This window comes from Grampus griseus, assembly GCF_964374135.1.
Source record: "Grampus griseus genome assembly, chromosome: 6".
Lineage (NCBI taxonomy): Eukaryota > Metazoa > Chordata > Mammalia > Artiodactyla > Delphinidae > Grampus > Grampus griseus.
In genome coordinates, this window is record NC_139000.1 from 7,149,359 (window position 1) to 7,172,751 (window position 23,393).

General features: G+C 55.1%; 2 protein-coding genes across 4 annotated transcripts in view; both read left to right on the plus strand.

Annotated features, from left to right (window-relative positions):
• The window catches only part of ZER1 (zyg-11 related cell cycle regulator), a 30,280-nt gene extending 12,774 nt beyond the window's left edge, over positions 1-17,506 (plus strand). The window contains exons 3-16 of one of the 2 annotated variants that reach the window (XM_082657544.1): positions 568-718; positions 943-1,379; positions 1,692-1,868; positions 3,202-3,316; positions 3,468-3,614; positions 3,945-4,118; positions 7,680-7,895; positions 8,785-8,826; positions 8,993-9,112; positions 9,807-9,922; positions 10,270-10,458; positions 11,559-11,656; positions 13,284-13,386; positions 15,772-17,506. In XM_082657544.1, the coding sequence (XP_082513670.1) occupies positions 568-718; positions 943-1,379; positions 1,692-1,868; positions 3,202-3,316; positions 3,468-3,614; positions 3,945-4,118; positions 7,680-7,895; positions 8,785-8,826; positions 8,993-9,112; positions 9,807-9,922; positions 10,270-10,458; positions 11,559-11,656; positions 13,284-13,386; positions 15,772-15,829 (2,143 nt within the window). In that variant the 3' untranslated portion in view covers positions 15,830-17,506. The remainder of the gene's footprint in view (positions 1-567; positions 719-942; positions 1,380-1,691; positions 1,869-3,201; positions 3,317-3,467; positions 3,615-3,944; positions 4,119-7,679; positions 7,896-8,784; positions 8,827-8,992; positions 9,113-9,806; positions 9,923-10,269; positions 10,459-11,558; positions 11,657-13,283; positions 13,387-15,771) is intronic. The other variant, XM_082657545.1, reaches the window with a different exon arrangement.
• Positions 17,507-20,028: 2,522 nt separating this feature from the next.
• On the plus strand, positions 20,029-23,047 carry ZDHHC12 (zDHHC palmitoyltransferase 12; the record flags this gene model as incomplete). 2 transcript variants are annotated; one of them, XM_082656406.1, is made up of 5 exons in its annotated part: positions 20,029-20,162; positions 21,624-21,760; positions 22,124-22,201; positions 22,367-22,533; positions 22,729-23,047. In XM_082656406.1, exons 1-5 carry the CDS (start codon positions 20,063-20,065, stop codon positions 23,045-23,047), a joined length of 801 nt encoding a protein of 266 aa, XP_082512532.1. In that variant the 5' UTR covers positions 20,029-20,062. The 2 variants fall into 2 exon arrangements, with proteins under 2 accessions (XP_082512532.1, XP_082512533.1); XM_082656407.1 differs by having other exon boundaries at positions 22,367-22,555; positions 22,729-23,044.
• Positions 23,048-23,393: the final 346 nt, after the last annotated feature.

The window sequence follows — 23,393 nt, forward strand, 5'->3', positions numbered from 1 at the left end:
TGTCCATTTTACAGATGAAGGAACTGAGGTCTGGGGAATTGCAGTTACTCGTGTGAAGTTGCCCAGGTAGTGAACAGCCAAGCCAGGGTGGTGTATGACTCCACAGCCTTTTCCACCAGACCAGCATCTGCTGGTATCTCAACAGAGTTTTGCTGAGCGCTTGCTCTGTACCCAGCTGGGAACTCCAAACCCCTCGGCTCAGTCTTCCTGTTGGGAAGGGCTGATCAAGGAGTCAGAGCTGGCTTAAAGAAGATGGGGAGTGTGGACATGTATGTTTGTTATAGAAGCGTCTACAGTTTGGCGGGGAAGAGCTTGGGATTTGCCATTGCTAGAGGCCCCTTTATCACCAGCTGGTCTACCTTTGGACTCCTGGGTGCTGGGGCCACCCTTAGTCTCATCTGTAGGGTAGTCCAGATCCAACCAGGTGCTATGAGGAAGAGGAGGGGAGGAGGTGGAGGTTGCTGCCGGGGTGGCCAGGGAAGGCTTCAGAGGAAGGGGAGGGCTTGTGCTGGGCCTTGAAGGGAGCATGCGGGTCCCTCCCCTGAGCCAGGCTTCCTTCCCTCCCAGGTATGTGGAGCTGGTCAACGCCGCCTGCAACTTTGAGCCGCATGAGAGCTTCTTCAGCCTCTTCTCAGACCCCCGCAGCACCCGCCTCACCCGAATCCACCTCCGCGAGGACCTGGTGCAGGACCAGGACCTGGAAGCCATTCGCAAGCAGGTGAGACCTGGTCACCAGGCACCGGGGATGGCCGGGGGAGGCCACCCTGAGACGGTCAGGCAGAGTTGGGGCAGGACCGGTCACCTCCAGCCCAGGAATCCTGAGGCGCCTCCAGGGCTCTCCCCCTCGTGCAGACCCCTCCCCAAGCCCCACGTATGGCTCAGGGCCAGGCCTAGGCTGGGGTGTGGGTGCAGAGGTGATAACGGGGCTGTGCCCGCCGCCAGGACCTGGTGGAGCTGTACCTGACCAACTGCGAGAAGCTGTCCGCCAAGAGCCTGCAGACGCTGAGGAGCTTCAGCCACACCCTGGTGTCCCTGAGCCTGTTCGGCTGCGCGAACATCTTCTACGAGGAGGAGAACCCGGGGGGCTGTGAAGACGAGTGCCTCGTCAACCCCACCTGTCAGGTGCTGGTCAAGGACTTCACCTTCGAGGGCTTTAGCCGCCTGCGCTTCCTCAACCTGGGCCGCATGATCGATGGGGTCCCCGTGGAGTCCCTGCTGCGGCCGCTTAACTCGCTGGCCGCCTTGGACCTCTCGGGCATCCAGACGAGCGACGCGGCCTTCCTAACCCAGTGGAAAGACAGCCTGGTGTCCCTCGTGCTCTACAACATGGACCTGTCTGACGACCACATCCGTGTTATTGTCCAGTTGCACAAGCTGCGGTGAGCTGCGAGCCCAGAGCTCGCGGGGTGGGGGTGGGGAGGTGTGGATTGTCAGTCCCAGAAGATTCCTGAGCCCCCGGCCAGGCAGAAGGTGGGGATAGAAGAGACAGTTCTATTCCTTAAACCCACTGTTTTGGTCTGACCGGGGCTGTTAAGGGCACCTGGGTCCCAGCACGTTTTTTCCCAGAACGCCCTGGAATGGTTGTAACAGGGATGGGCCCTCCCCTGCCATGGACTGAAATAGGAGGGGTCTACGAGGCAGCCCCAGTCTGTGTCCAGCTCCTGACCTGTGCCCCCAACTCCAATCTCCAGACACCTGGACATCTCCCGAGACCGCCTCTCCAGCTACTACAAGTTCAAGCTGACTCGCAAGGTGCTGAGCCTCTTCGTGCAGAAGCTGGGGAACCTGATGTCCCTGGACATCTCTGGCCACATGATCCTGGAGAACTGCAGCATCTCTAAGATGGACGAGGATGCAGGACAGACCAGGTGGGGGCCCACCTGCCATGTTTGCTAGCAGGGTATCATTCAACAGGCATTGACCAAGTGCCCCTCTGTCAAGTGCTTGTCCTGGATGCTGGACAGAAAGAAACAAATCAGACCCGCCCGAGTCTGTGTGAGCTACTGGGGACAGACGGGTCATTATTAGGGCTGCACAGGGCTCTGGGGTTGCCCTGAGGGTCAGGAAGGAGGGAGGAGGAGGAATGGCACCCAGGCTGTGCAGAGAGCTCATTCTGAGTTTGCCAGAGGAAGGGTGTTCTAGCAGAGGAGACAGCACGTGCAAAGGCTGGAGGTACTGCATGGGGAGTGACTGGGAGATTACGGCGCTCAGACGGGCCGGAGCTGGTGTGGTGGTATTAAGGTAAGGCCAGCATACCCGCCACTCGTTAGGTGTTACGGCAGACAGGCTGGTCCCCAGGTTTGTTGTTTGGAGGAGAGAGCTGATTCAAACCCATCCAGCTGTCACTGGCCGTAAACCCTCTCCCCGACCGGAATGGAGTGGGGTTTGGTTGATGGGCATGTCCCTTCATGACTGTTGGGGGAACCTAAAGGTGACACATCCTCACTAGAATGGCAGATAGGATTCTCCAAAGATGGCTGCAACAGTATCTCCTATCCCACATGTTCTCTACAGTGTGACCTTGTCATCCTCCCATCAAGAGGTGGGGTCTATGTCCGTCCCCTGCCTTTAAAAAAAAAAAAAAGGGACTTCTCTGCTTCCCTGGTGGCACAGTGGATAAGAATCCTCCTGCCAGTGCAGGGGACACGGGTTCGAACCCTGGTCCGTGAAGACCCCATGTGCTGCGGAGCAACTAAGCCCGTGCGCCACAACTGCTGGGCCTGCGCTCTAGAGTCCGCGTGCCACCACAACTGAGCCTGCATGCCACAACTACTGAGCCCGCGTGCCACAACTACTGAGCCCGTGTGCCGCAACTACTGAGCCCGGGTGTCACAACTACTGAGCCTGCGTGCCGCAATTACTGAGCCCGCGTGCCACAACTACTGAGCCCGCGTGCCACAACTACTGAAGCCCACATGCCTGGAGCCCGTGCTCCACAACAGGAGAAGCCACCCCAGTGAGAAGCCCGTGCACCGCAACAAAGAGTAACCCCTGCTCGCCACAACTGGAGAAAGCCTGTGCTCAGCAACAAAGACCCAACACAGCCAAAAAAAAATCAAAAACAAAATAGACAAGGCTGGAGGGCCTAGCAGAGGGCCCCAAGGAAACGCCTCACCACCCCCCAGGGAGAGGCCCTTGTTTGTGCTGACCCAGGGCAGCCCCGGGCCCCAGGCCACTCACCCCAACACCCTCTTCCCTCAGCATCGAGCCTTCCAAGAGCAGCATCATGCCGTTCCGGGCTCTGAAGAGGCCACTGCAGTTCCTTGGGCTCTTCGAGACCTCCCTGTGCCGCCTCACGCACATTCCGGCCTACAAAGTGAGAGGGGGAGGGGGAGGGGAGGACCAGGGTGCCCCGGGAGAAGGGAAGGAGGGGTCTGTCTGCCCTGGGCCTAGAGATGGCGGCACTGGGATCGGGCATCCCAGTGCTTGGCCTCTTCTGGGATGTTCTGATCATGCTCCATCTCCAGGTGAGTGGTGACAAAAATGAGGAACAGGTGCTGAATGCCATCGAGGCCTACACGGAGCACAGGCCGGAGATCACCTCACGGGCCATCAACCTGCTTTTCGACATCGCACGCATTGAACGCTGCAACCAGCTTCTGCGGGCCCTGAAGGTCAGTCCCGACCCTGGGGGCCCTCGGGCTCTGGTCCATTCCCACCACTCCCTCCTCTACACCCCTCCTCTTCCCCAGGACACCAGCCGTGCCGCCTCCCAAACCCCAGCCCGCCTCGCGGTGCCTAACTTGCCCCAGCACTGGCCTCGTCCCAGGACCGTGGCCTGCCCCAGTTTCTGCTCCCCAACCCCTACTTCTGCCCTCAGGCAGCAGGATCAGGCTGAGCCCTGCCCCAGAGGACCATCCAAGCCCCTCTCACAGCCCCAGGCCTGTCCCCGCGCAACTTGGACAGGCCTGGCCAACCCCAGCCCGTACTCTGTCTTCATACAGCTGGTCATCACGGCCCTCAAGTGCCACAAGTATGACAAGAACATTCAAGTGACGGGCAGCGCTGCCCTCTTCTACCTGACCAATTCCGAGTATCGCTCAGAGCAGAGCATCAAGCTGCGCCGGCAGGTCATCCAGGTGGTGCTGAATGGCATGGAATCCTACCAGGAGGTGACGGTGAGCCCCCACCCGCTGCCTGCTCTGACCCAGACACCCCACTTCCTGCTCACCCTGTGTGCCCCAGCCTCGCCAGCAGGCTCGCAGAGCCCTCCCGGTGCCATGCTTGCTCTCGCCCTTTCTCTCCTGGCTCTGTACCGCCCCCCCCAACCCCCCTTTCCCGCGGCATCGCTGCCAGACTCTGGGACCTGGCATTCAGGGCCCTGGGACCTGGCCCCACCCAGCCAGTCCATCGCCCACTGCCACCCTCCCCCAGGGGCCCTGTCCTCCTGACTCTGGGCCTTTGCTCGTGCTAACTCCTTAGCCTGCCCAGTGACACTCTGCTGAGGTGGGTATTTTTTTCAATAACTGCTTTTATTATAAAAGTAATCAAAATTTTTACTGGAGAAAAATTACAGGTATAAAAGAAAAAAACAACAACAACCCGTAATCCCAGCACACAGAGAGCCAAGATTAACGATGGATATCTACTGTTCTGGCTTTTAGTCTGTGCATATTTATTTAGTAAATGGGACCATTCTGTGTGTACTGTTGTATAACCTGGATTTTCATTTCAACAGCGTCTTGTAAATGTGAACATCTCCCATATCAACAAAACATTTTACAACAAAATTTTAAAAGCATTGTTTCTTTTCTGATTACAAAAGTGAGATACCTAATGCTTAGAAAACAAATTCAAGTAATAGAAAATGCACTAACTAGAAAGTGAAAGTTCCAATCCCAGCTCTCCTCCCCCCGGGGCAGCTGATTTGAACAAGTCGGCTTCATAATTGTTGATGTCGGCATAGTGTGAAGTGTTCTCATTCAAGGAGAGGCTGCCCTGGTGCTGACTCTGTGCTGGGGCTCAGAGGCAGTGGTCAAGCCCCATCCCCGAGGGGTAGCAGGACGGGGCTCCCCCGAATACATGGGCTGCACTTACTGAGTCAGCCCCACGGTTGAACATTTAGGTTGCTTTTCACGTTTTGCTATTTCAAATAAGGCTTTGCTGAATACAAGTAATTGATGCTCCTCATGAGACACGTCTAAAAAGGAGAATGGCTGGAGCAGTGGGTTTGTGTATTTTTAAAGCATTTGGTACGTGTTCTTGCATTGTCCTCCAGAAAGGCTCTGGTGGGGATATAGTCTCTGCAGGGATGAGAAGGCCCCCTTTCCCACTGCCTGCCAACTCCAGACCTTAGAGCAACAGTTCTTCCTGCATTGAGATTGATTTTATAATCAGGTAAAAGGCTTGTCTTTTTTTTTTTTTTTTTTTAACGAGAAAAGAATGCTAGCTGAAGACTCGCAAATTCATAAACTCTTTCAAAGAAATAGAAATTCAAGTAACAAGATAATCACTTTTTAAAATTTATTTATTTAGTTAGTTAGTTATTTTTGGCTGTGTTGGGTCTTCGTTTCTGTGCAAGGGGTTTCTCTAGTTGTGGCAAGCGGGGGCCACTCTTCATCGCGGTGCGCGGGCCTCTCACTGTCATGGCCTCTCTTGTTGCGGAGCACAAGCTCCAGACGCGCAGGCTCAGTAGTTGTGGCTCACGGGCCTAGTTGCTCCGCAGCATGTGGGATCCTCCCAGACCAGGGCCCGAACCCATGTCCCCTGCATTGGCAGGCAGATTCTCAACCACTGTGCCACCAGGGAAGCCCGATAATCACTTTTTGACTCGAGAGATTGATGATGTCCGTTGACAAAGGTCAGGGGAAGAACACACTCGCACTTTCCACTGGTGAGGTGTGACCTGAACAACCTCTTCACAGGGCAACTTGCAGAACCTGCCAAAACTGTGAATGCATTTATCTTTTGGCGTAAATTCCACAGTTAGAAATGTTTTTAGAGGAAAAAGATACATGTACATCCTCCCTTTTTGATTAAATAAGACGTCAGAGGCAACCAAAATGTTTTAGCAATAGGGGCCTGGACCTGAAAGATTAACGTAAGATCTGCCCACATCATGGGATATGATGGTAAATCTGTACATCCTAACATGGAAAGATGGATGGCCCTGCATGTTGATAAGTGAAGAGAAGTTTTGGACCAATATGGATAAAACCTTCTTTCACCTCTCCCCTCCCCCAAGTATACATTTGTATTTCCATGGTAGAAAAATCTAGAAGGTTGTGCATCAAACTTTTTTTTCTTTTAATATTTTTGGCTGCGTTGGGTCTTCGTTGCTGTGCGCAGGCTTTCTCTAGTTGCGGCGAGCGGGGGCTACTCTTCGTTGTGGTGCGTGGGCTTCTCATTGCGGTGGCTTCTCTTGCTGTGGGACACGGGTTCTAGGTGTGCAGGCTTCAGTAGTTGTGGCACGTGGGCTCAGCAGTTGTGGCTTGCGGGCTCCAGAGCACAGGCTCCGTAGTCGTGGCGCACGGGCTTAGTTGCTCCACGGCATGTGGGATCTTCCTGGACCAGGGCTCGAACCCGTGTCCCCTACGTTGGCAGGCGGATCCTTAACCTCTGCGCCACCAGGGAAGTCCTGCATCAAACTTTTAACGGCAATTACTTCTGAAGAATTAAGTGGGGGACTTTATAACTTTCTACTCAGATAGTATTTTTTGAAATTTTTATAGTAAGTATTGCTTTTATGATTTAAAATAATTTTTTTTCTCAAATTACGAAATATATGTATATTGTGGGGGAGAAAAAGGACAGAGTTAACAAGGGTTAACAAGTTAATTAGAGGATTAGGATATCCTCTAATTTATATAAGTAATGAAGTATGGTGAACTTCCAGTATCTATTGAGAAAGCATGGAAGGAAATTATGAGGAAAATGCACTGAGAACACTGTAAAATAAAGAAAGAAAGAAACCCACAGACAGCACAAAGAGTAATTGAGGATGTGGAGTGACTGGAACTTTTCTGTGCTTCTGGTAGGAGTATAAACTGGTACAGCCACCTTGGAAACAGTCTGGTGTTACCTGGTAAAGCTGAAGACGTGCACACCTTGTGACCTAGAAACTCCACCCTGCGCGTGGGTGCCCTAGAGGAGCCCACACACATGGACACCAGGATGCACGTACAGGACACTGTTTGAAGTAGCCAAACACTGAAGTCTACCCGAACGTCCGCTAGCAGTGGACTGCATAAATAAATTAGAATTCTATACTGCAAATGAAAAAAAATGCATTTCAGCTACTTATAACAAGACGGTTGATCTTGCAAACCTGTGGTTGAACAAAAAGCCACAAGATGCTAGAGAATCTTTCAAGTGAAAGGCAGGGATGGGGCTCTCTCGTGGGGAGAGGGGCTTATGACCAGGAAGGGACATATGGGGACTTTTGGGTGCTGGCAATGTTGTTTCTTGACCCAAATGGTGTTTACATGGTTGTTGAAAAGCTTGTTTGCTTTATAATTATTTGCAAAACTATACATTTGTGTTTTATGCACTCTTCTATATATTACAGTTCACGTTTTTAAAAAATATTAAAAAAAAAAAAAGCCTCGTAGTCTCCTCTTCCAGGCAGCCTTCGTGGACCACCACAGCTCTGGATGATCTCACACCTCTAGGGAGCCCCTCAAGTCCAGCTCCCAAGGCTGACCCTGACTGTGCTCCGCTTGTCTCCTGGCCCCGCCCAGGTCCAGCGGAACTGCTGCCTGACCCTCTGCAACTTCAGCATCCCTGAGGAGCTGGAGTTCCAGTACCGCCGAGTCAACGAGCTCTTGCTCAGCATCCTCAACCCCACGCGGCAGGATGAGTCGATCCAGCGCATCGCCGTGCACCTGTGCAACGCCCTGGTCTGCCAGGTGGACAACGACCACAAGGAGGCCGTGGGCAAGATGGGCTTTGTCGTGGTGCGTGCGCGCGCGGCGGGGGCTGCGTCTCCCTCCCTCTTCCACAGCCCCACTGCCCAAAGGGAGGATTTGGGCCGGACCAAAGGAAGAATTTCCTGGAACTTCCCTGGCGGTCCAGTGGTTAAGACTCTGAGCTTCCAATACAGGGGCTGCGGGTTCGATCCCTGGTCTGGGGAGCTAAGATCCCATGTGCCACGTGGAACAGCCACCCCCCCCCCAAAAAAAAAACAGCTACTTCCAAAGGAAGAATTTCCTAACGGTGAAATTTGCTGATGACCCGTAGATTTCCTCCACCTAGAGAACACTCTGTCATCCTCTCCCAGCCCCTCCACTCTCCTGTTGGGTCCCACTGTACAAGTCACTCCTGCCTCCTCAGACCAAGTGCCCCTCTTATGTCTTCCCAACTGGGATTAAATAAATATCTGAGGGCCTATCTGTTTAACATCAGCCTCCCCACTGGCTGTGAGCTCCGTAGGGAGAGACGCCGTGCTTGTTCCTTCCATCATCCCGTCCCTGGCACTTCCTAGCACAGGGCCTGGTGCACAGTGGGGAGTTAATAAATATTTGCTGAAGAAAGGAAGGCACATCTAGTCTCCTCCTTTCAGTTATCACTGGGGAGGCTGAAACCCACAGAGGAGGAGGGCCGTGCCCACAGGCACGTGGGGTCAGGCTCGAGCCAGGACTAGCACCCAGGCGTCCTGATGCCAAGTATCAGGTCCGTGGGTGGTACTTCTCCCAACAGCCTCCCAAATAGAGAGGCAGATTTGGTCTCGTCGGGATGTATTAACAGGAATAGAATTGCTAACTCTTCCCTCCCTCTTGGTTCTTGGGGGACATGGTAGCTCTTGAAGCCCTGGCCCCCCTGGCAAGTTCTCTTCTCTGCCCACAGACCATGCTGAAGCTGATTCAGAAGAAGCTGCTGGACAAGATAGTAAGTTGAGTCTTCATGGAGCCACCCTGCCCCTCCCCTAGCCTGAGAAGGGACTGGCTTGCCCCTGGGGGGGTGTCCACATTGTGTCAGGGGACCCTGTCACCGGGTGCCAGGAGCCTGGGGGCCCATCCAGGTGAACCTGTGCTGAGCCGTCTCCCCGCTGCAGTGCGACCAGGTGATGGAGTTCTCCTGGAGCGCCCTGTGGAACATCACGGATGAGACCCCCGACAACTGCGAGATGTTCCTTAACTTCAACGGCATGAAGCTCTTCCTGGACTGCCTGAAGGTAGCGCCCTCTCCAGAAGCCTCCTTACTCCCACTTGGCCGCTCTTCTGTCCCCATGTCCCCCAGCAACCCCTCTCCCCATGGTTCCCATGGACGGGCAGTGGGGGTCAACTCACAGGCCCGCCAGCCCAGGATTTGCTGCCAACAGGAAGGAGCTCCAGAGGTCTTCCCTGACCCAGACGACCTGGCTGGGCGCCCCCTTAGAGCCCTCCCTCCAAGGGAGAACTCAGACCCGTCCTTCTCAGCACGATTTCTCAGACTCTCCAGGTCTGGCTGGGGTCCACTGAGGTATCAGCCAGACAGAATTCTGTCCAGTAGGATGGTCTCTTCATCCTAAAACTCATTCTTGATTGTCTTGCTCTAGTTTCCAAAAGGATTCCCTTAGACTAATATTTTGAGCTTTGGTAAATAGAATCATGTTTGTCCCATTCACAATTTTATAGGTCAGATCTCCACTCAGCCTTTGATTTTGTGGCAGGGAGCTCCACCACTTTAATCCCTTGTAGTGTGTACCCAGCACTGTCCTAGGTGTACCGGAAGGTAGGAGAGCAGCAGATTGCACCTGCCCCCCCACCCCCGCTTTGTCTATCTAGTTGAAATGGCCAGACAGATGCTCATAAAGCTTCTAGGTTACCAGTATCAGACACTAATTAAGTACTCATTGATATGACCCCCAATGGCTCTCATTTTGCCAGGAGTTCCCAGAGAAGCAGGAGCTGCATCGGAATATGCTAGGACTCTTGGGGAATGTGGCAGAGGTGAAGGAGCTACGGCCCCAGCTAATGACTTCCCAATTCATCAGTGTCTTCAGGTTGGTACTTCTCTTCTTTTCCTTTTTGCCTTGGCTGCCAGGATGCTCAGAGCTCTAGTCAGTGCTCAGTTCCAGTAACTGCTGTTAGCCTAGATTTCTGTTAGGAATGCCGCCTTCACTCTATGATGCAGTTTCTTATTCTTTCAACCCTCCATAAATGGTCCTGTTGTAGCTGTATCTTACCTTAAGCGACCTTATATACCCTTTAGAAGTCATCTGGGTACAAATGATAAGTGATAAAGAAATCAATAGTACCTCTGGTATCTGGTCTTTTAGTTGGGGTCCAGCAGCTGGTATCTGAAGAGGGACTTGGGGATCAGGACTCCATTCTTCTCTCTTCTTGGCAGCAACCTGCTGGAGAGCAAGGCTGATGGGATTGAGGTTTCCTACAATGCCTGTGGCGTCCTCTCCCACATCATGTTTGATGGCCCTGAGGCCTGGGGCATCTGTGAACCCCAGCGGGAGGAGGTAGAGGAGCGCATGTGGGCAGCCATCCAGAGCTGGGACATCAACTCACGGAGAAATATCAATTACAGGTGCGGAGTGGGGAGGCGTGGGACGTGGACGTGGGGTAAGTGCTAGGACAGGATGCTCCTTCCCAACAAGGTCTGGTGCGAGCTGCTTGCCCTCCTCCTCGTCCTGTGCCAGGCGTTACTAACCGAGGTGTAGTCCACGTAGAGCGCAGCATGTAGATGTGCACATCTCACCTCTACAGTTTGGTGCCTGTTTCCTCACGTCGACACCTGTGTGTACCCAAAGCCTGTCGTTTACAAACATTTGATACCCGTCCAGTTGTGGAAAAAAAAGGAGAAAATACAGACACGCAGCAGGAAACAAAACGGAAACCATTCATTCCCTAAAAGAGCATCTCCCCCCTAACATTCTGGCGTCTCCCTTTCCAGCAGTTTTCTATGCACAGATTTAATTACCTCCAGTCCAGCTGGCATCAAGTCTTACTATCTCGTGTGTGAATTTCCAGCCGCAGCTATGCGTCTCCCTCATCGTTTTATGACTGAGTCACTTTCTGTGTGCACCTGGGCCATCTTGTATTGATGGACATTGAAGTTGAAAACCCGTGTTGGGAGGAACAGGCTCATGCTCGTGGCTTTGCCGACACTCCAATTACTGTCATTTCAGAGGAGAGCTGAAGTGGAATCGCTGGCCCGGGGAGGGGGTGGAGGTTGCACATACATTTTTCAGGCTTTTGGACCATGACTCCAGATGATGCGTAGTAGAAGGCCATTATGGGAAGTGCAGTCAATCTCTTCTGCTTCCCAGGGTCCTTTGTCCCCCACCTCCCAGGGTGCTCATGACCTCTGTCACCAGGGCGCTCTCTTTGTGGAGCCTGAAGGGCCGGGTGCCCCCCGTCCCCTCCATCCTACTGGCCTGCTCATCATTTGTCCACGGGACCCTTCAGTGAGGACAAACCCCCAACAAGAGACAATGCACCTCCCCCCACAATGCCCGGCATCAAAAGTGACCTTGAGGGAGTTCCCTGGTGGCCTAGTGGTTAGGATTCCAGGCTTTCACTGCCATGTCCTGGCTTCATTCCCTGGTCAGGAAACCGAGATCCCTCAAGCCGCACGGAGTGGCAAAAAAAAAAAAAAAAAAGTGACCTTGATTTTTCTTCCTATAGGTCATTTGAGCCAATTCTTCGCCTCCTTCCCCAGGGCATCTCACCTGTCAGCCAGCATTGGGCCACCTGGGCCCTGTACAACCTGGTGTCTGTCTACCGTGAGTACCCACTAACCCTTTGTTCACTCATCGGCTGAAAGCAGACTTGCCCTCAGGGAGGTGATAATCCGGGTGGAAGTACTATGAGAGCTGGTGTCAGTGTCTGCGTCTCAGCACCCAGCCCTCCACTTTCTGGCATTGGTGGGACACCCAGCATAATGGCTGGCCCCTGCCTCATGGGCAGAAGCAGGCCTGGCAGATGAGCCGGCCCATCCAGAGATCCCAGACAGCTTTCTTAATGTTTCCTGCTTCCATACAAGTGAATAGTCAAAAATCTCCATGCCTTCTGTAAGGCAGGGTAAGACCAACCCAAACCAAGAACTAACCCCCGAGGAAACAGACGTCCGAGAGAACAGGAGAGAACTTGAAAACAGGTCTCACTCATTTCCTCGGAGAGACTCCCACCCCCTCTTAGAAGAGCCTGAACTGTCCGCTGCTCAGTGGCTTTGGGGGAGAGGAAAAAGAGGGTGCAGCACCAAGAGACTTTGATTGCAGACCAGGTTTGACCCCTAGTTCTCTCCTTTACTGGTTATGTGATCTCATGCAGGTTATTTAACCTCTCTGGGCCTCAGTTTTCTCCTCTGTAAAATGGGGATAATAACACTTACCTCATAAGGTTGATGTGAAAAGAGAACCAGCAGAAAGTGCTGAGCCCTGGTGCCTGGATACTGCTCAGTCCTGCTACTGGCAGCGTGAATAAGAGTGCAGGCCTTGGGGGAAGACTGCCTGTGTTACTTTGAGCAGGTTTCTCAACCTCTCCATGCCTCATTTGCCTCATCTTTAAAATGGGGTAGTAATAGTACTTTCCGCATAGGATTGCTATGAAGTAAGACATGTAAAGTGTTTGGAAGAGTGCTTTGGCACATCCCAGCTGTTCAGTAAGCATTTGCCAATTTTCTATTATTCCTTGAGGTTAGTCTTACTAAAAAGTAGCACCTTACCTCAAAGAGGCAGTGTAGCACAGAGGAAGAGCCCTGAGCCCGGACTCCCTCAGACAAGCCTCTAGAGTGACTTTGAGTGGATTACTTCATCTCTCTGAAACTCAGCTCTTTCATCATTAAATGGAGATGATAAAAATAGCTCCTACGACATAGAGCTGCTGGAGGGCCATTGACATGCCCGTGTTCTCCGTGGAGCGTATAGCCCTGGATACCGAGCCCTAGAATGTTCTCTGTTGGAGTGAGCCATGAAGCCACCCAATAGGTAGCCCTGGTGGTTCCATCCTGGCTGGAAATATTTTGTTAAAAGTACAAATAAACAGGTTCCTGGATCTGTTGAATCAGGATAGCCAAGGGCAGTGCTTAGGAAGCTCTATTTTTACAAAAACTTCTCAGAGTAGAAGGTGCTGGTTTGGGTGACATTTGGCGGGGGGAAATGCCACAGTGAGGCAAAGAAGGGAAGAGCCTTTTCCAAGGGGTTCACCCCTTGCTTCCCCCAGGTGGCCTCAGAACTTGGGCCCCAGGGCTGGGCAAACATGGCTCCTGGCCGGTTGCAGCAGTGCCCTCACTCAGGGCCGAGTCTTCATCCCGCCTTCTGGGAGGGCAGTTCTTGCAGCAAGGGTGGGTTTCTGAGCAACAGGCTGATAGAAATCCCACCCTGATCACCTGCTGTCTGTCCCTATCCATAGCGGACAAGTACTGCCCCCTGCTGATCAAAGAAGGTGGAATGCCCCTCCTGAGGGACATGATCAAGATGGCAACCGCGCGGCAAGAGACCAAGGAAATGGCCCGGTGAGAGACTGGCAGTGTTTCTGCTTGGAGCCTAGACTTGGGGGAGCGAGGGACACAGCCAGGCCCTCTCGTGGTTAGGAATGGCTGAAATTCCCAGGGGCAACTCAGAGCTGAGTGAGGAGGTGGACAGCATACTGACGTCCAGCTGGGGCCTCCCTGAGTGTCATTTTGGCCACAGTGCGGCCGGAAACTGGATGACCAAGCTCTGAGCGGAGCGTCATTGCCCTCATCTGTAAGCTTTATTTTCTTACGTCCTCTCATCCCTGGGCATTAGCAAGTCAGGTCAGAACTTGTCATTATTTTTGGCCAAAGACATTCCAACTAAAGAGAGGACACAGTATGGTAAAATACATAGGGATCAGGCAGAATGCAAATGAGTTTCTGAATGTGAAGGTCCCGGACACGGCAGGGCCATCAAGGCCTTCCTCTGCTGTGTCGTTTTTCACTACCGGGTCTAAAATATCATCTACCGGGATCTCACACCCATCAGTGCACAAGAGAGACCCTCAGAGATGCTACGTGTCGCAATCAGCAGTAACGACCTTGCTTTCCCCGGGATACATTCTAGAAGGGAACAGAGTTAAGTTTACCCCAGTTCTAAACACAGTGCAGAATAAAGAGTATCGTGGGGGAGGGGCCTGGAGCTCAGAGGCTCCCCAGACAACTACTCACTGGCTGTTTCTGCAGTTATTGTCGGCAAAAGGCACTGCTTGGGCTTCCCTGGTTGCGCAGTGGTTGAGAGTCCGCCTGCCGATGCAGGGGACACGGGTTCGTGCCCCGGTCCGGGAAGATCCCACATGCCGCGGGGCGGCTGGGCCCATGAGCCATGGCCGCTGAGCCTGCGCTTCCGGAGCCTGTGCTCCGCAACGGGAGAGGCCACAACAGCGAGAGACCTGCGTACCGCAAAAAAAAAAAAAAAAAAGGCACCTCTTAAACGTTATTTTTGTTTTTAATTTATTTATTTTTGGCTATGTTGGGTCCTTGTTGCTGCGCGCAGGCTTTCTCTAGTTGTGGCGAGCGGGGGCTACTCTTCGTTGCGGTGTGTGGACTTCTCATTGCAGTGGCTTCTCTTGTTGCGGAGCATGGGCTGTAGGCATGCGGGCTTCAGTAGTTGTGGCTCGCAGGCTCAGTAGTTGTGGCTCGTGGGCTCTAGAGCACAGCCTCAGTAGTTGTGGCGCACGGGCTTAGTTGCTCTGCGGCATGTAGGATCTTCCCGGATCGGGGCTCGAACCTGTGTCCCCTGCATTGGCAGGCGGATTCCTAACCACTGCACCACCAGGGAAGCCCACTGCTTAAACATTTAATTGACAGATTGGTCTGAGTTTGAGAATGGTAAAATGAGTGGTTCTCCAACTTAATCTCCCTAAAGAATCACCTAAAAAGATTGTTAAAAACATTCAGTTCCACCTAGATTTTCTTTTCCGGTGGGCCTGGGAATGTGCATTGTCAACAGGGCTCCCAGGAGGTTTGAGAAGCACTGGGTAAGACTGACCCGTAACCTACCCCAGTCACTTTGAACATCTCTGTAAGACTTGAGGTGTGTACCCAAGCTGGCCAGCCTGATGGCAGGGTGCTTAGAAATCCCTCTGCCTGTTCACCAGTCCTGTCCCACCCCAGGCATCCCTTACTTCCTAAAAGGCATTGAGGCACCTCTTTAGCACATGGAGGCTGCCGTGAAAACACACACACACACACACACACACACACACACACACGCCACCAACCCAGAGGCTTAGTGTGAACGGGAAGGCCATGCAGGGTTCAGGGTGACACCTGACGGCGGTTCCCAAGGGCCAGACTAGAGTGAGAGACAGACTCGAGATCTGAGCATGAGGGGTGACTCCCAAACGCTGCACGGGGACTTGGCCGCTGCAGGGTGTCGGGCCCTTGTACTTGTGCAAGCACAGCTGCCCTAGCCCTACCCGGACCTGCTGCTGGAGCAGGATCTCTGGGTGAATCTGATGTGCAGCCAGTTTGGGGACCACCAGTAGACTTTGGGGAAGAAAAAGGCCTGGGTGTACAGGGAAAAGGTGAAGAAGGAAGATGTTGCTGAAAAAGAGACCAGAAGGTTTTGGAGGTTAGGCCTGAGCTGATTCAGGGACGCCCCTAACCACAGGTGCCCAGGCACTGAGAGGTGGAAAGGGGGCCTGGGGAAGTAGGAGGGGAGCACGCGGGGCTGATGGCATTCGTGGCCACGAGTACCATTTCCTGGGTACCCCGCACATGCTGGCCACTCTGCCCACCACTTTGTGCACGTCATCTCATTCAGCGTCAACATCATGGTTACCGTTGGCTAACAAATCCCGCAGCCTGATCAGCTGGGAGGGGCTGGGCCCACCCCAACCCCAGCCCACCCTCCAATCCTCTTTCTCTCATTGTCTCCAGCAAGGTGATTGAGCACTGCAGTAACTTTAAAGAGGAGAACATGGACACATCCAGATAGAGGCCTCTGCCCCCACGGCCGCCACTGCTCTGGACCACGAGGCTGGGAGGAAGCACCCTCAAGCAGCCCAGCTGGCAGATCCCCACCCGGGGAGCCTCCCAACTGGATGAAGGGACACAGGGGGACTTTTGCACAACCGACGCTTTTCCTTAACATTAGTGAGATATATATATATATAATATATATATTATATATATATATATTTTATATATATATATTATATATATATTATTTTTTTTTGGTTAGGAAGTGTGAAGTTTTGTGTGTATGATTTCTGTACAAAAACAAAAGAAACACTCCCTGAGTCCTCGCAGCTTCCTTGGCCATTCTCAAGCCCCAACTCAAAGCCTTCATCGCTGCCACACTCACTCCTACCCCTGCCAGACTAAATGCCCGTAACATTGTGAGTGTCCAGCCCTCGCCCTGTAACCTCTGACCTTGGCCTCCCTTCCTGTTAGGAGAGGCAGTGGGCTTTCGATAGCCCACTCCAGCACCCTAACCCACCCACCAAAGCCTGAGAACGCCCTCTAGGTTCCTGGGTGCAGCTGATGGGGTTTGGAGATTACAACTAACCCCACTGGGTCTCCCAAATGCCTTGGTGCTCTCGGCTGTGGGCCTCTGGGGCGAGCAAGTAAGCCGTACCTGCCTAGGTCCAGGCAGTCCCAGCCCCAGAGGGCCCTCGAGGAGTGGAGCTCACAGTGGCTCTGCTGCCCTCTGGCCAGGCCTGCCTGAGGCCACGCTGCTATGGAGGCTGCCTCCTAGTCTCCCACCAGGTCCCAGGCTGTCGAAGGCCCCAGCCCAGGGCTGGTCAGAATTCAGGCAGATTCCACTGCCCCTTCTGCCAAACATATCCAGAACCTGCCCCCCACCCTGGAAGCCAGCACCTCCTGGGGCCAGGGGCTCTTTCCCCTCACCCCCTACCCCTCATCTGCCCGCAGCACCCATGGTGCCCAGGCACCCCACCAGCAGAACTGAGCCTGCCTCACTCGCCCCTGCCTGCCCCGCTGCCCAGAGGACCCCACACCTCTCTCACAGGCAGGAGGTCCCCAAGCCACCCTTTCCCGGTGGCAACAGGCAGACACCTCCAGACCAGCATTTGGCACATCCTGCAGCGGCCCTGCCCGGCCCTCCGGGGCCCTTCCCGCACCCCTCCCATACTGACCCCAGGCTTTCCCTCGGAAACCTCCGTGCTGTTGTTTCAGAGAAGTGTGAGACACAAACGTATCTTGAAATATCTTGTGGTCCTCCCTTGATGTCACTCCGAATTGCTTCTCATGGCACAGACGGCGGTGAGGAGGCCCCTCTGGAACAAGGGGCTGGGGAGCAGAGCTGACTCTGCAGGTGGCCCTTGAGGGGTGGCTTTTCTTCCCTCCTCCTTCCCTGGGCCTGTTTTTGGATTCTCTTGGTGTTTCTGCCTGCAGACAGAGCGGTCTGGATGAGCAGCCCAGGGGAGAGGCACCTGGCCTTTCTCCCCTGGGGTCTTTCGCTCCCAGCCGTGGGAAGGGCCAGCTGCCCTGTGTCCCTCAGCTTAGCAGATGGGCCACATCTGCCCCTCCCTTCCATGCTCACGTGGCCTGAGCCAGGCCCCGGGCAGAGCTCACATTGCATTGCATTACCACCTGGGGCCTGGGTAAATGTCTGTACTTTGGGATGTCACAGAAATACATTTTTGTGCAAAGTGGAGCAGAGTGTCTTTTTTTGTGGAAGGGATGGGGTCTGGAGAGGGCCCTGGGCTGGCTCAGGCAGTGGGCCTTGAGTGAGGTTGCGTTGGGTCAGTTTGTGTGCCCAGCCCAGAGGGTCAACTGCAGACTGGGGACAGGTGGCAGACCGGGCTGGAGCACCTGTTTTTCCTTTGCAGCCTCTCCACACCCCTGTGCCCAGACACTGAGGGTACAGCTGGCAACAGACCAACAGGGCCCCCGCCCAGAATGGCTGTCTGATGGTAGAGACAAACGTTAAATACGAGATTATGACCCAGTGTGTGAGGAGCAGGGAGAAGGGAGCACAGAGCAGGTCCCTCCTGTGGGCCGGTGGGAGTGTGCAGCAGAGGCTGGAGTTAGCTGGGCCACAGCCCCTTAGGGAGACGGAAGAGCATACGTGCAGATAAGGGACAGTGTGGTATCCTGGGCAGGGGAGGCTTCTCACAAGCGGAGACATGCGAGCTGAATCCAGCAGAAAGACCGGGCTGCCAGGCCTGGCTGTAGGGGTCCAGGGAAAGAGTGTCCTGGGCAGAGGGCCCTGCCAGGAGAAGACCTCGCAGGGAGAACCACGAAGCCGCCCACGTGGCTGCAGCAGAGTGGAGGGTGAGGGCGCCAGCAGGAGGGGATGAAGGAGCCGGGGCCAAATCCTGAGATGACTCAGCTTTGGCCCAGGATGGTCCTGGTTTACACCTGTTGTCCCAGTGTAAATATCAGCAGTGACTTCCGTGCCCCTGAAGTACTACTGAGGCTGCACCCAATGAGGGAGAGCTCTTCCCCAAAGAACAGTCTAGGTGCTGGTCCCAGATCAAGTGGAACCATTCCCAAACGTGCCAGGTGGTGTGTCCCCAGTGTCCAGTGACAAAGGCCCTCTCCTAGGCCAAACTGTAGCCAGGCTCCAAGCCCTCTTCTCCACTAGGCCACAACCTTGGCCTATAAAAACTACAGACTTCAGGGCTTCCCTGGTGGCGCAGTGGTTGAGAGTCCGCCTGCCGATGCAGGGGACATGGGTTCGTGCCCCGGTCCGGGAGGATCCCACATGCCGCGGAGCGGCTGGGCCCGTGAGCCATGGCCGCTGAGCCTGCGCATCCGGAGCCTGTGCTCTGCAACGGGAGAGGCCACAACAGTGAGAGGCCCGCATACCGCAAAAAAACACAAACAACTACAGACTTCAGCGCAAGTGATTTCGTTCACTCCCACCTCTGACATTAAAAGACTTAAACACTAACATAGCTTCTAACAGCTCAAGGTCACATCCCTAGGATGACCCTAGCCCCCTCTTAAAGTGCCTGCCTGAGAAAGCTCCAGGCTGCCAAAAGAATTTACTGTTTTTAACCAACACCCTGACCACCCTTTCTTAGAGCATTTACTAAAAAGGGCTTACAATTGTGAATGCTTTCTCTGTCCCTCTGAGGTGTATTTGTACCTCCTACAACTCAGGAGTGTCTTTCTCAAGGACCTGATAGCCATCCCTTTAAAATGTAATCATCAGGAAGGATCAGGCCTCTGTCTCCCAGTCTCTGTGGGAGGATAGAAGCTGAACTTCAATTATTGCCAGATAGCAGACACAGCTGGCCTAATCAGCATTTACCCTGACCCACTGTTTGTAATTTTTCACTGCTCTGAGTCTCTTCAAGCCCCTACCCTTCCCCATCTCAACTCCCTCATTCTCCCTTTAAAATACCCAGTCACCTCTATACAAACCAAAGCTGCACTGGGACTTCCCTGGCCTGAAGCCCTGGGTTGGGCAAGGCTGAAGGGTGTAGGTGCTGGCTTAGAGCCGGGGAGACAAGACAGTCCTGTGCTAGACACTCTTATTTCCATTATTGAGTCCTCCAACCACCTCAGCAGGGGGGTACTATTATCATCTCCATTACACAGACAGAAAACAGAGCTCGCAGTGGTTCAGTAACTTGCCCAAACTCATACAGGCAGGAAGAGGCAGTGCTGGGATTTCTGACTCTGACCCAAGTTGGGCCCCTCATAGCCAGACTCTGCACCACGTACCTCCACTCTGCTCTCATCCCATCTGCAATATCTGAAAATGAATAGGAGGTAAGGGTATCACCACGGCGCAACCTTGGGCGAGTCCTGCCCCTCTCGAGGCCTCAGGCGTCACATCTCCGAACCGCGCACAATTCTGCAACCTGAAGTCACAACACCTGGATCTTTGAAGCGTCCAGGAAGCTGTACGCATGCGTTAGGCTGTGGCCCTGGGGCTGGTGGTGGAACCCCAGTGGGGCTGGGTCGAGGCTCCCGACGGCTCCCCGGCTTTCGAAAGTTACCTGGCTGGTGGGGTGTGGGGTTGGGGGAGTTACCGGCTGCGCGCGCGCCGGCCCCGCCCTCAGCCTCTTCAGGCACCTGTGGGCTCGAGGGCCTACTCGGCCGCAGCTACCGTCCAATAGGCAGTCTCCGTCACCCAAGTCGGCCCCGCCCACAGCCTGTCTCCTCCAATCCCCGGGTGGCGGTGGGTCCTCTCCCTCGGAGGGCCCACCCCTCTGAGCGCTTCTTCCGGGTGGGGCCCCGGGCAGAGGCGATGGCGCCGTGGGCGCTGCTCAGGCCTGGGGTCCTGGTGCGGACCGGGCACACCGTCCTGACCTGGGGGATCACGCTGGTGCTCTTCCTGCATGATACCGGTGAGCCGGACCCCGCGCGACCCTGGACCCCCCCGATCCCCCATGATTCCCTAGATGTTTGGGTCTCACTGAGTCCCTTGCCGAAGCCCAAGAGATCCTGGGATTCACCCAATCTCCTCCACATCCTGAGGCCCCCTCCCCATCTCTCATTCCAAGAGCCACCTGCTTTCTGCCTAATACCCAGTTGATCTCTAATTAATTCCAGAATCTTCCTGATCCCTGCCAGATACCCTGTCTGTCCCAGGACCCACCCGGTGCCCCAGATCCGACGACCGACTCGAGCCCCCTTCTCCCCTGATCCTGGGACCCGCCCGACCCTTCCCAGGAATTGACTCCCAAGATTCCGAGGATCAACTAGATGAAGGACTGGCGTCCCGCCCAGCCCTGTGGCCACTAGCTGCCCAAGTCCAGGCTCCCCAGCCTCAGGCAAGAGAACACCGCATAGGGGAGCAGCCTGTCCCTCACGTCCTCATCCTTGATTCTCGCCCTGGTAGCATTCATTCATCCCATCAACCCCCTTCCACCCTTCCTCCTCTTTACCCACCACAGGCCACCTCTGTGGCCACCTCCAGCACAAGTTTTCACCCTCCCTCACTACCACCATCACAGCCCCCACTCAGCATCCCTCCTTGCTCCAGCATAAAACCCCGGACTGGGGGCGTTCTCACTTTCCTCCCAAGACCTCAAGTCTCCTCCACTGCCTCTGCCCCTTAGCCTAAAAACCTGCTCAGTCTCCCCATCAGAAAGAACCCCCCCTCAGTGCAACCCCCTTTCCTTCTCCGCTCCCTTTTACAGTCAAGGGGCACCAGAGTTGGCCACACTCGGCTGTCTGGCCGTCTCCTGCCCCTCTCTCTTCAGCCCCCCGCCTCCCAAAATCCTTCAGTCGCCTCCATGGGCTGGACCCTTCCTTGCCTGGGCTCCCCTGTTGTCCCTCTGCAGCATCCCAGCCAGCCTGCCGACCCTGCCCTCCTCTGTCTCTTGGGCATCTTGGACCTGGCCAGCTTCTCCGCATCTCAGAGCCAGACCCCTCCTCCCTCTCCCCCACATCCAGCCAAGTCTGGCCCCATCAGCCTCCTTACCCTGCTGTCCATCCCCTCTTCTCCACCCTTTCTGCCACTGCCCTTGTCCAGACACGCTCCGCTCCGTGTCCCAGATAAGCCTCCCCTCTGATCCATCTTTTCTCTAGCAGTAAGAGGGCTTTCAGAAACATACCTGGCCCTATAGCCTTCCATGTTCTCTATTGCGCTCCCGAGAGAGTGCAGATGAACTGCTGCTTTGTTTTGCTGAACGTGAACTTCTCCCTCCTGCACCCTGTGCAGTGGCCACACCTGACCATCCATCAAACTCCAACTCCAGGCCTTCCCTCAGCCAGGGGCACACTTCCCCCCTCCAGCTGCACCCCTCACCTGCACCCTCCTATTCTGTCGCCGCAGCCTCACTCTCCCCCTCTGGCCTCTCCAGCGCTGCGGCAGTGGGAAGAGCAGGGGGAGCTGCTCGTGCCCCTCACCTTCCTGCTCTTGGTACTGGGCTCCCTGCTGCTTTACCTGGCTGTGTCACTCATGGACCCGGGATACGTGAATGTCCTGCCCCAGCCCCAGGTAACCAGGGCTCCCAAACATCTCCTCCCCCACAACAGGGAACTCAAGGCCCCAGTAACAATCTCATGCTAGACCCTGTGCTGAGGGCTTTCCTAGGGAATCCCAGGGAATCGTCTTGCCAGACCTAGAGCCCCATCCTACAATGAGGAAATTGCCAAGACCCAGAGAGGGGAAGTAACTGGCAAAGGTCACACAGCCTCGCCGTCCAGGGCACTCTGCCCCCACTCTACCACCTCCATTACACAGGGGATGGATCCCCAAACGTGCACACCCAGAGTTAAGCTGGCCCCCAAGGGAGCTACCCACCAGTGCCCTCTGCCTCCCAAGGGAACCCCATCTCATACTGTGTCCCCCCATTTTCAGGAGGAGGCCAAGGAAGAGCAGACAGCCATGGTTCCTCAGGCCATCCCCCTTCGGCGCTGCAGATACTGCATGGTGCTGGTGGGTGATGCAGGGACCTCCGTGGGAGGGTCGGGCAAGATTGAGGCTCCTTGGCCTCATCCCTCCTCCAGGAAGGCCTCCCAGATGCCAGCCCTGACCTCCCGCCCACATTGTTGGGTCCAGAAGGGAGCCAGTGTTGAGGCCTGACTCCCTGTGTGCCCACAGCAACCCCTGCGGGCGCGTCACTGCCGTGAGTGCCGTCGTTGTGTCCGCCGATATGACCACCACTGTCCCTGGATGGAGAACTGCGTGGGGGAGCGCAATCACCCAGTGTTCGTGGCCTACCTGGCGCTGCAGCTGGTGGTGCTTCTGTGGGGCCTGTACCTGGCATGGTGGGTTCCCCCAGCGCCCCGGGTGGTGGGTGGGGGGCAGGCAGCAGGCACCCACCAGGTGTGGAGAGAGCCAGGCTCCCTCTTCAGGGGCCTCGGACCCTCTCCCAAATGGCCGGCCCACCTGGGGTCCCTGGAGCAAAACTGCCAACCACATATCCGCCAGCTCTGGGTCCCTGTCCCCCTCCTTCCCTGCAGGTCTGGCCTCCGCTTCTTCCGGCCTTGGGGGCTCTGGCTGCGGTCCAGTGGGCTCCTGTTTGCCACCTTCCTGCTGCTGTCGCTCTTCTCCCTAGTGGCCAGCCTGCTCTTGGCCTCGCACCTCTACCTGGTGGCCAGCAACACCACCACCTGGGAGTTCATCTCCTCACACCGTATCGCCTACCTCCGCCAGCGCCCCGGCAACCCCTTCGACCGCGGCCTGACCCGCAACCTGGCCCACTTCTTCTGTGGATGGCCCTCGGGGTCCTGGGAGACCCTCTGGGCTGAGGACGAGGAAGGCAGCAGCCAGGATATTTAGGGTTGCTAGAGGCCGGGCCACCGTCTTGTGCCTGAAAACCAGAGGGGCTGCACCCGGGGGCATCAGCGCTCCAAGGGCCTGGACCTCCTCACTGCTGCCCACTCCTCCCAGGCCTCAGGGTGGAGCTGAAGGACAGAACCCTGCCTCAAAGGCAGAAGAGGAGGAAGAGGACCCATGGGGGGCTTGGGCACCAAGGACCTGGGTTGTGGAGACTTCCACCCTCCCCACCCCAAGCCAGGCTGCCTCCAGTGCACAGTTTTATAAATTTAATAATCCATAAAGCAAGTCAAGTATTCAAAAAAACAAACCAAACTGCTCCTCGCTGTGCCTCCCTTTCGGGTCCAGG